We start from the raw sequence: 11,459 nt of genomic DNA, 5'->3' as shown, positions 1-11,459 counted from the left end.
TTTAAAATCCAAAACTAGAACCCGAGAAAAAAAAAAGAAAAAAAGGAAAAAAGAAAAAAAAAATGTCAACAATTTGGTAACATATTCAATTACCCACGTGTTTTTAATTTTTTGTCCAAAGCATTTTCGCTTTTTTTTTTTTCTTTTTTGACCAATGAAAAGTATGTATATTTTATAAATTATTTATTTAATCATATCTTAAAAATAGTAAAAAAAAGAAAAAAAAAAAAAAAGGATAAAATGGTAAAATAATTTATAAAAAGGCGGGTCGAAGCCAGGAGGTCAGAGCCTGTGTTTTTAATTTTTTGTCGAAAGCATTTTCACTTTTTTTTTCTTTTCTGACCAATGAAAAGTATGTATATTTTAAAAATAGTAAAAAAGAAAAAGAAAAAAAGAAGGATAAAATGGTAAAATAATTTATTAAAAGGCGGGTCGAAGTCAGGAGGTCAGAGCCTACGACATCATTCATCGTCCTAGAAAACTACTGCAGAAATCGTGTAATAAAAGGATAATAATCTCCTCTCGGAAGATTCCTAAATTCTGTGGCTGTCGATCGCCGACCCATGGCCTACTCTTCGATCTCCGGCGGCACGGAGACCCCACTACTTGACGACACCGTCGACGGTTTCGCCGACCACAAGGGCCGTCCAGCGAGGAGATCGAGCTCCGGCGGGTGGCGATCCGCGTCCTTCATCATCGGAGTCGAGGTTGCGGAGAGGTTCGCCTACTACGGCATAGGGTCCAACCTCATAAGCTTCCTTATCGGGCCACTGGGCCAGTCTACCGCCGCCGCCGCCGCCAACGTCAACACATGGTCCGGCACCTCCACGTTGCTGCCGCTGTTGGGAGCTTTTGTGGCGGACACGTATCTCGGCCGCTATTACACCATCATTGTTGCTTCCCTTATCTACATACTGGTTCGTTTCTCTTTCCCAATCTTTTTCCTTTTTTTTTGGTCCATTTTTAGCGCTTAATTTCAAATGATGCAGTTAATTTCTTGATCATAATTTAAGATGGGTGAAATAATTTAGAGAGTGGGTCAAGTTTCAAAATTTTCTAATTTTATTTCAATGTTTGGATTTAAGATATGTGTTGTTAGAAAAAAAAAAAAAAAATTCTATATGTGTTGTTATATTGTGGTGGACTCTTTTTTGTTTTGTTTCTCTCTTATCATCTTTGTCTTTTCATATGTCCATTTTTGGAAGATGTTAAGATTTTGAATTTTTGTCAAACCATTTTTAAGTACTCAATTGTAATTATTGCCATTATTTTCCAAAATTTAATTTTTATTCTTGGGAAATTTGAGATTTAGAGTTTTTTTCTTCTTCCTATTTTGTGATACTTAATTGTAATTATCTCACAAAGTTAATTTATTTTATTGTAATTAATGTGGGATTACCAAGTGTAGCATGAAATGATTTTTGAGAGAACCAACCCAAGAGTTGGAATTCCCTAATGGGATTTAATCAATCATTTTAGCTAGGAGTCAATATTTGGGGCACTATTAGCTAAGGGGTCTAAATCATGTTGATTTATGAGTTAATTTTAATGGTCTTTTCCCCCTTTTGTATCACATTTTTGAACATGGTAAATATTTTGAAGGTTGATTATGGTATCGGTATGGTACCAAATCCTTATCCTGTGAAAATGGAAATATTCTGCTAATTGAAATAAATTTCAAAACATTAAATGGGTGCTTTGGTTTGGTTCAATTGAAGTTTCTACTTTTCCATGATCAGAAGCTGGTTTGGTTCAAGGGGAGTCATAGATGCTTGAAGGAGTAATGAATTTTCAACACAATTGGATTGGGAAAAGCTGTTTTTCAAAATTGAAAATTGTTGGTTGGCTGATAAGTAAAATCAGGACTAGTTCTTTCAGAAGGATTATGGCCGCTAACTACATGATGAAAGATATTTAAGAAATGATGCCTTTATGGGTGATGCTTTTCTAGTATCTATCGTATCGAGATTTGAGAAAAAAAATGCTACTCTTTTAGATGGAGATGGTTTTTTATGAAATGTTCTTGAGTATGACGTTACAGCTCCCTTCAGTGTAGTAGAGTCATGAGGAAGTCTCAGGGGCTCAGGGGATCATGCAAGGAATTTGGTGGGTTACCATTTTGAGGGTTGGCGATTATTCTACTGTTGATGTTGCAGAGTGTTGGATGAATTGTTTGTGGGAAATATTGACTGTTTTCTGGTTAAGGAAGAGAGACTTTAAATTGTGTGATTGGGTTAACAAGTCGTGCAGACGTCAAGGATGCTTATTAATTAAGAAATCAACTCGAACTGTCTGCTTTGACCAAGATCTGGGTGGTGGTTAGTTTGGCTAGGATTAGAGTGGACGATGAGTTATTCATATAGAGGGCTTACATGGAAAATAAAAAATTGCATGCTTAAGAAGGTGTTTGTTTGTTTTACTATCGAACTGGTCATTGGGGGTTAGTTATTGGTAAGTCATTATTGTTCCTTTATAAGATTTGATGGATTTTAGCTACTTCTCAAAGGATAATTTTGTGGAATGCACGAAAAATGGTTCTTAGTACCCTAACATATAAGGGGGCAAAGAAGATCGAGCAGAGTGAGAATGATTTGGCCTTGTAGGTTATGGGGGTTCCTTGGCTATACTGCACTTTCTTAACCTCATAGGGAAGACACTGATGCAAAGTGGCAATATATTGCCTTGTCTTTATTTGTTATTTGTTTGTTTTTTAAATATTTTAAGTTGTGTTAAAATAATGGGTCATGATGCAACAGGGATGGATTTTGGTTGAGTTGTGAGAGTGGTGGATTTTACAGAATTGCTCATGAATTTACATAGCCCCATCACAGGTTAGACATATAAATTATCTGGATTATATGATTAGTTTTTTAGTCACTTTTTCTCTGATTTCCATAGTTTATGCTTAAGGAGATCAAGTATTACATTAATGACAGCCAGACCTTGACCATTAGGCTCTTGTTGCAACAAAAGTTGCTTCCAATTTGTGGGTGATTTTCAGAGAATGCGTTTAGAAGACAGCTGGTTTGTTCAGCTACTCAAAAGAGTGAGTCTGGTTTATACACGCCATGCTCTATTATTGGAAGAACCCACCGTGAGACTAATATGCTTAAAGATGCATATAAAACTCTTCCTTGTAAAGAATGTCTGGAAAATGTCAGTTTTGATTTTTGGAAATTGTTTTGAGTGCTTTTTGACATAGTATTCTAAGTTGCTGTCATAATTTAGTGATAATCATCTTCAACTTTGATTCTGTGAACCACAGGGGCTAGGCTTGTTAGCAGTATCTGCTGTGCTTCCTTCTGCGAGCCCTTCTGAATGCCAAAAAAATGATGAAATCGCTTCTTGTTCTCCTCCTCAGCTACAAGTAATCCTCTTCTTTTTCGCTCTATATCTTGTAGCAGTTGGGCAAGGTGGGCACAAGCCCTGTGTCCAGGCTTTTGGAGCTGACCAGTTTGATGGACAAGATCCAGTGGAGGGCAAATCCAAAAGCTCATTCTTCAACTGGTGGTACTTCTCTATGTGCTTTGGTACTCTAATAACTCTCTTCATCTTGAACTACATTCAAGACAACCTGAATTGGGGTCTTGGATTTGGAATCCCCTGTATTGCCATGGTGATTGCACTACTTGTTTTCTTGCTTGGGACCAAGACATACCGGTATAGTGTCAATGGAGATGAGAAAAGCCCATTTGTGAGGATTGGTCAGGTGTTTGTTGCAGCAGCTAGAAATTGGAGGACAACTGATTCGTCTCTAAATTTTGAAGAGGTAGCTCGAGGAACCCTACCTCACCAAGGTTCTCTGCAGTTCAGGTAAGAGATATGAGTTTCTGCACTGATATTTAAAAAAGGTAGGCAAACACATAGTTCTCAGGGAAAATTATTTCGAATTCAATGCCATCAAGATGTCCACAAAGCATATTGGAACCCATCTAACATAGTATAATGTGACCCTAACTCTTGTTATAGGTTTCTTAACAAGGCCTTGCTTGCACCGGATGGTTCCAAGGACAATGGCAAGGTGTGTAGTGTCAGTGATGTTGAAGAAGCAAAGGCGGTTCTGAGGCTCTTTCCCATATGGGCTACGTGTTTGGCCTACGCTATTGTGTTTGCACAGTCATCGACTTTCTTTACCAAGCAAGGAATTACTATGGATCGATCACTCGGATCAGGGTTTGTGATACCAGCAGCTTCACTTCAGTCCTTTATCACCCTTGCCATTATCATCTTCATCCCCATATACGATCGCATTTTTGTTCCCATTGCAAGATCATTAACCAGGAAACCATCTGGCATAACAATGCTTCAGAGGATCGGAACTGGGATTTTCTTATCTTGCATCTCCATGGTAATTGCAGCCCTGGTTGAGATGAAACGGCTCAAAACCGCTGAAGAATACGGATTGATTGATATGCCAAAGGTGACGGTTCCAATGAGCGTGTGCTGGTTGATTCCCCAATACATCTTGTTTGGAGTTTCGGACGTGTTCACCATGGTTGGTCTGCAGGAGTTTTTCTATGATCAGGTCCCAAATGAATTAAGGAGTGTCGGCCTCGCCCTCTACCTCAGTATCTTCGGTGTAGGGAACTTCCTGAGCAGTTTTCTCATCTCTGTCATCGACAAAACAACTAATGGAGATGGCCAAGGTAGCTGGTTCAATGATAATCTTAATCAGGCACATCTTGATTACTTCTACTGGCTGCTGGCCGGGCTCAGTGCAGTTGGGTTGGCTACCTACTTGTATTTTGCAAAATCCTATATTTATAATAGGGGAAATACAACGTAAGCTTCCTTCATTTTTATTATTATTGTTCCACCAATATAGAATATAGTAAATGCAAATTGTTATATTAGATGATCTCTGTTGTAAAATTCAAATATTTCATATTATTTGTATGTGTTTTTTCTTTCGTGTGAATGGATATAGTGGGCTTTTTAATGTTTGATTTTAAATATAATATAATTTTTTTCCCTTCCTTCTATTTTTTTTATTTATATTTTCATTTTCCCTCAAAATTTCCTGGTTACTAAACATAACTTTAACCTATACTAACCACATTTTTAATACAAAAAGAAAATATGATAGAAGTGATGAGAACAATTATTTCGGGGTGCAATTTGGGTTTTTAAAGTGGAATTTTTTACGAAGATTAAGAGGGTGTTTAGTAAATCAACTTTATACATCAATTTAATTCAAGTTATTACATAGATTAAACATGTTTGACAAAATAACTTAAGATCTGGTAACTGTTTTCGAAAATAGTTTTTTATTTTTTAGAACAAATAAAATAGAAAAACACATTTGATAATCACAAAATAGAAAACTATTTTTTGTTTTAAACAACAAAAAATAGTATTTTCAGATAATATATTTTAATTATTTTTAATTATTTCAATTCGTTTTTTGAAAATTGTTTTAAAAAATAATTATATAAATATGAATAATGAATAATGATTAAAAAGTGTCGGGCTCCCTCGTATGTGAGGGAGTGGGCCCTATATGCTTGGGGCCCAAGTCAGTTACATTAAAAAAAAAAAAAAAGGAGATTGGGAAAAAAGAAAAACAGAGAGAAGAGAAGAAAGAGAAAAAAACACATTTGTCTAGATTTCATCAATAAGCCGATCCTACTTCATCCGTGGTCCGATCGAGTTGAAATTTGGAGGAGAGGTTTGAAACTCGAATAGTTACAATCTGAACGGTGGAGATCAGATTTTGAGCTTGAGAACTGGTGTTATTGCCCATGAACAGTAACAACATTTTTTTGGGTATATTTTCTCCAATTTTTCTGTGTCTTTTGCCATGAGAGATTATATAATCTAAGGTTATATGTGCTCTTGATGTATTTGACAGCCTTTAGAGATTATTCTAGAGAAGACAAGTGTAACTTATTATTATTGATAGTGGATGTTTTAACTGGACTAGATCCAGTGGTTTTTCCCATCGCATTGGGGGGTTTTCCATGTAAAAATTATGGTGTCTGATTTATTTTTTTATTACATGAGTTTATTTATTTATTACTACTAGTTGCTATTACCTATTTAATTTTGCACAAAGAAAGGGTAGAAAAATTTTAGTGTTTGTTGGAATATTGTGAATTCACCCTAACAAGTGGTATGAGAGCCAAGTTGATTAGTAATGAGATCTCTTATCGAAAGAAAATAAAATATAATTAAAATTAATAAGAAATTTATATATATTTAAATTATTTAATAATAGTTAAATAAGTAAAATAAGTTTGAAGCAAGATACAAAAATAATTTATAAACTTTTAATTTATTTTTTATTTTTTTATATTTTCTTTCTCTTACATTTTCGTTTCCATAAACCAAACATGGCCTAATGGAAGGAGATTCTAAGATAGTTTATGATACTATTAGAAGAGTCAAAATTCACAACAGTATTAATATTTAGTACATGATACTTGAAATCATCATTACATAGAAATAAAATAAAATATTAATATTATTTCTACATCTTGTTTAAAGGGTGATGGTGCAGCTAGCATCACTATCCAAAATCAAATTCTATCACTTTCGATCCCAAATCAAATTCTCATAGCCATTAATTCTATGCTCAGAACTTGAAAAAATAATAGAAAATAGCAAAAGTTGTGCACTAGGACCACATCAGAAAAGAGAATTCCTATGTGGTGGTGGTGACTTGTGCGTAGTGAATCATGAAGCACAACTATGAATTGGAGTACACCCAACGAACATTACCCGCAAACAGAGAAGCCTGCATATATACCAAGACATATCCTTTGTGTGGTGAGCTTTGGCTTGGCGAACACATGGATAGCTGTCTCATCTCGGAGGCTCCAACTTTGGACGACACTGTAGATGGTGCCGTCGACCACAAAGGAGACCCAGCCAAGAGATCCTTCTCAGGTGCCTGGAAATCTGCGTATTTCATCATAGGTACGAAATGAAGTAGTTAAAGAAAAATTTACACGTAAATAGTTTATCATATGGACAAATTATGTCATAAATATGACCCTAAATGTATTTTTACAGGCATGGCAGTTGTGGACAGGTTTGCTTTCAAAGGTATAGAAACCAACCTTATAAACTACCTCACCGGATGGCTAGGGGAGTCCACCGCCGCTGCAGCTGCCAACGTGAATACATGGTCCGGGACTGCGACTTTATTGCCTCTCTTAGGAGCTGCCATTGCAGACTCTTATCTTGGTCAATATCGCACCATTGTTATTGCTTCTCTTACCTACATCCTGGTTAGTCTTTAGAATTTATCCCGCAATTAGTTGCTTCTTGCACTGAGCTTTATGTTTCAAAAATCCTATAGTTCACTCAATTGAAAAAGTTATTAGGCCACGATTCATTGATTGGATTGGCAATTTGATGATCACACCATGATATCATAAGTATATAAAAAAAAGGTTAATAAATATATAAATAATTTAGAACCTTAAACATATATACATTAATAAATTAATTAAATATTGATAAGAATAAAATATAAATTTAATAGATTATTAATATTTATAATTTTATTAAATGATAAAAATAATAATAATTTATAACCGTTTAAGATAAAATAAATTTTATTGTTTAAATGTTAACAGTTATATATTCTAACCTTTTGCAATCTCAAAATTTATGATTTTTTTTTATTCATATTACTTTTATATTTGTTATCTTCAATCATAGGGAACAATATTAAAGATTATTTTTAAGTTTTTGAGAAGTGTATGTATGTAATTTACATGGTAGTGCAACCATACTGATAGAGTTTGGTGATTCAAATTTTATTTAATTTGATCCGAAAAGTTTGATGCGAAAAGCTAGCGGTATGAAATATATGGTGAATTTATAATTGTGAGATTTTTTTTTTTTTTGAGAATCTATGGTGATAGTGGAGGGATCAAACGGTTGTTATGATGATTATATGCAGTAGCCACTCGTAACTTTCCTCTTTTGTACCAATATTTTTATATAGTGGATTTCATTTTTCTCTATTCCGGGTTTTTCTTAAGATTTTTCATGTAAATTTATGTGTTCTTATTCTATTTTTTTTTTTTGGTCTATTCTCGTTCTTGCGTAACATATATAATACGAATCTGCCTAACATCCTCTTGGAGTTGGGTTTGGGTGCCCAAGTGGGTTGACTAGACCTAACCCAAATAAATGAGAAAATAGAGGAACAGTTTTTGAGAGTTTTAAAACTACCCATAAACTACCATTATTAAAAATAAATAAAAAAGATTTTTTATTTTTTATTTTCTCTCTCTCATAAGTCTCTCTTATCTCTCCCTAAAAAAAAATTATGTTTTCTCTTCTTTATTAAAAAACGAAAACGAAGAATGCATTTTCTTTTCTCCCTTGAAATAAACAATAAATAATACAATTCAAGGTTAAGGCTCTTCTGGTATGAGAAACGAAAGGTTTTTATATTCGTAGTTTCAAGTTTCATTTATGACTTGGGGTAATGAATTTGGCTAGTGAAATAACCCATCTAGATCTTGGGGCATTTCAGAAGGTGACCGGAAACCTTATAATTCATCACATCCCATATTCTCGTTCTTGTATGACATATATAATATGAGTCCGCCTAGCATCCCATATTCTCTTTTTGCACAAAAGCGACTCGGTTGGATTCCCAGGGAATGGGTCCTCTGTTTTGAGTTCAGTCGCCTGATTCAACTCATGATCCGTCTCAAAATGTGAACCGAATCATTGACCGGCCTTATTCTGGAGTTGGTACGCACCAAATTCCTGGTTTGTTCCAGGTTTTGGAGGGTGAATCATATGAATAAAAACAAAGAACTGGATTGCATGAATACATTATGAAGTTAATTGCATCATATGTATGAGAAGGGTTCAGGAAATTAATCAACACTATATATCAGGGTTGACAATTATCTTTGATTTCTATTGGAATGGAGTACAGGGACTAGGCTTATTGACTGTGTCTTCTGTGTTTACTTCTGGGAGCTCTTCCAACTGCAAAAACAGCAACAAAACAACGTCCTGCTCTCCTTCTCAGCTCCAAGTAGTCTTCTTCTTTTTCTCATTGTATGTAGTAGCAATTGGGCAAGGTGGGCTCAAGCCTTGCCTCCAAGCATTTGGAGCTGAGCAATTCGACCAACGAGATCAAGAGGAATGCAAAGCCAAAAGCTCATTCTTCAACTGGTGGTTTTTTGGTCTGGCTGGTGGTGTTTCAGTAAGTTACTTGATTATGAGCTACATTGAAGACAACGTTAGTTGGATTCTTGGATTTGGAATCTCTTGCCTTTTCATGGTGTTGGGGCTGCTCATTTTCTTGTTCGGGACTAGGACTTATAGGTATAGTATAAAAAAGAATGAGAGAAGCCCATTTGTGAGAATTGGTCGGGTTTTTGTTGCAGCAGCCAAGAATTGGAAGACAACCCCTCCAGTGGAAGCTACAGAAAACCTTCCCCCTTACCAAGGTTCAAACCAGTTCAAGTAGGCAACAACTTTCTATATATTTCAGTGCATAGGACTCAAATAGGGAAAAAAAATAATAATCATATTTCTCATGAAAGAGATTTGAAAATTCAAGGCCTTTGTCAGATTTCTAACTTCCAGGGCTCTAAAGATTGCCTTTAAATCTTCTCATCAAAATGGTTCTAAATTTATATCAGACTTTGGTCTCTTTTCTATGGCAGGTTTCTCAACAAGGCATTGCTTCTGCCAGGGGGGTCTGGGGAAAAAGGAAAGGCATGTAGCCTCAGTGATGTTGAAGAAGCAAAGGCAGTACTAAGGCTGTTTCCCATATGGGCCACATGTTTGGGGTATGGTATTGTGCTTGCACAGCCACCCACTTTGTTTACCAAGCAAGGAACTACACTAGATAGATCAATAGGTTCAGGCTTTCACATACCAGCAGCTTCACTTCAATTTTTTAGGGCCCTCACGGTTCTCATCTTCATTCCTATATACGACCGCATATTTGTCCCGATTGCTAGATCTTTAACCAGAAAACCATCTGGCATAACAATGCTTCAGAGAATCGGAATTGGGATATTTTTAATTGCCATTACCATGGTAATTGCAGCCCTAGTTGAGTTGAAACGTCTGAAAACTGCTGAAGAATATGAGCTGCTTGATATGCCAAAGACGACTCTTCCTATGAAGGTGTGGTGGTTGATTCCCCAATTTATTTTCTTAGGAATTTCTGACTCATTCACCAATGTTGGAATTCAGGAGTTTTTCTGTGACCAGATCCCTAGTGAATTGAGGAGTGTTGGCGTGTCCCTCCAACTAAGTATCGTTGGCTTGGGGAGGTTGCTGAGCACCTCTCTGATCTCTGTCATTGGGAAAATAACTAGTGGGGATGGACGAGATAGCTGGTTTAGTGACAATCTCAATCGGGCACATCTTGATTACTTTTATTGGCTACTTGCTGGAGTCACTGCAATAGGATTGGCTGTCTACATGTTTTTCGCCAAGTCTTACATTTATAATAGTACAACATGAGTGCACTTAATTTTGTTATTATTGCACCCAATACTAGAAGCATTTTCTTCAACATTTTACCTTAAGTGCGTATCGCTGTAGTGTAATGTTAATGACGTGGATGTTATGTTCGGGTTTATCTCCATAAAGTTCCTCCTATCTAAAAGGATTACGTTGTTTTTTTTTTTCTTTTGCTTTTTGTGTGACAATTCCCTACGACCAGAAAAAGAGAAGATGATAGGGAGACCAGTCATCTTTCACCAAAGATATCCGTTCTAAATGGTGATCGCCTTTCTTGCAATCATCCTTTGGGAGTCTTTTGTCGACCATTTTCACATGCCAACAATGACTTTCTGTATTGGTCATCTTCTCTTAATCATAGCTACTTTCCACTTTCATCTGTCTTTTATAATGACTACTTTTCATAATCATTTTGATGCAATTATGACTAATTTTCAATAAGCATTTTCTTATATATATATGGTCACATTCAAAGCATTTAATGTTCCACTAGTAGTCCATCCATCAAATTGGAGTTCAACCGGTTAAGGGCGTTTTGTATTTTTTGGGTTCCCAAGTTGAAAACCTATAAATTGAAGAGACCTACTACATTTATTAACATGAGAATAATTGCAATCAATTGAAAAACCTTTCTTTTCTCACATTCAAAGTACATTTATTTCCCACTGTCATATTCTTGAGTGCACCTCAAAATCCATCTAAGCTTTCTCTTGTATTGTGAGCTATGTTTGTTCTAAGATTGGATGCATTAAAAACTTCCTTATCTATTCATTTTGAGTGAATAGACTTCAAGTAGGTGGAGTACTTGAAGGGATTGTAAGTGCCCACTATAAATAGAGTTTGCACTTTTCTTCTGCCTATCCTTTACTTAACTATTATCTTGCTTATTAATTACTCTTCTTTTTGTGTTTGGTTGAATATTTTCAAAAAGTTTATAACACCCAATTCAACAACCCCTCCCCCACCCCCTTTCTTGGGTGATTCACTTAATTTAATTAGTC

General features: G+C 35.6%; 1 protein-coding gene across 1 annotated transcript; it reads left to right on the top strand.

The window, feature by feature from the left end:
- The first annotated feature begins 434 nt into the window (after positions 1-434).
- Positions 435-10,580, top strand: LOC100249450 (uncharacterized). Its single transcript, XM_010667094.3, has 8 exons — positions 435-917; positions 3,266-3,813; positions 3,970-4,720; positions 5,156-5,158; positions 6,816-6,918; positions 7,015-7,232; positions 8,909-9,444; positions 9,648-10,580. The coding sequence occupies exons 1-8, from the start codon at positions 564-566 to the stop codon at positions 10,456-10,458; spliced, it is 3,324 nt and encodes a 1,107-aa protein (XP_010665396.2). The 5' UTR covers positions 435-563; the 3' UTR covers positions 10,459-10,580.
- The last annotated feature ends 879 nt before the right edge of the window (positions 10,581-11,459 follow it).

Source organism: Vitis vinifera, chromosome 18 (genome assembly GCF_030704535.1).
Source record: "Vitis vinifera cultivar Pinot Noir 40024 chromosome 18, ASM3070453v1".
Taxonomy (NCBI): Eukaryota; Viridiplantae; Streptophyta; class Magnoliopsida; order Vitales; family Vitaceae; genus Vitis; species Vitis vinifera.
This window is presented reverse-complemented; position numbering and strand designations above follow the sequence as displayed.

Bases quoted from the DNA above. Each gene is read 5' to 3' on its own strand.
- LOC100249450 (XM_010667094.3), top strand. From the start codon at position 564: ATGGCCTACTCTTCGATCTCCGGCGGCACGGAGACCCCACTACTTGAC. The intron at 3,814-3,969 runs GTAAGAGATATG...CTCTTGTTATAG, and splicing joins CAAGGTTCTCTGCAGTTCAG to GTTTCTTAACAAGGCCTTGC. The intron at 6,919-7,014 runs GTACGAAATGAA...GTATTTTTACAG, and splicing joins ATCTGCGTATTTCATCATAG to GCATGGCAGTTGTGGACAGG.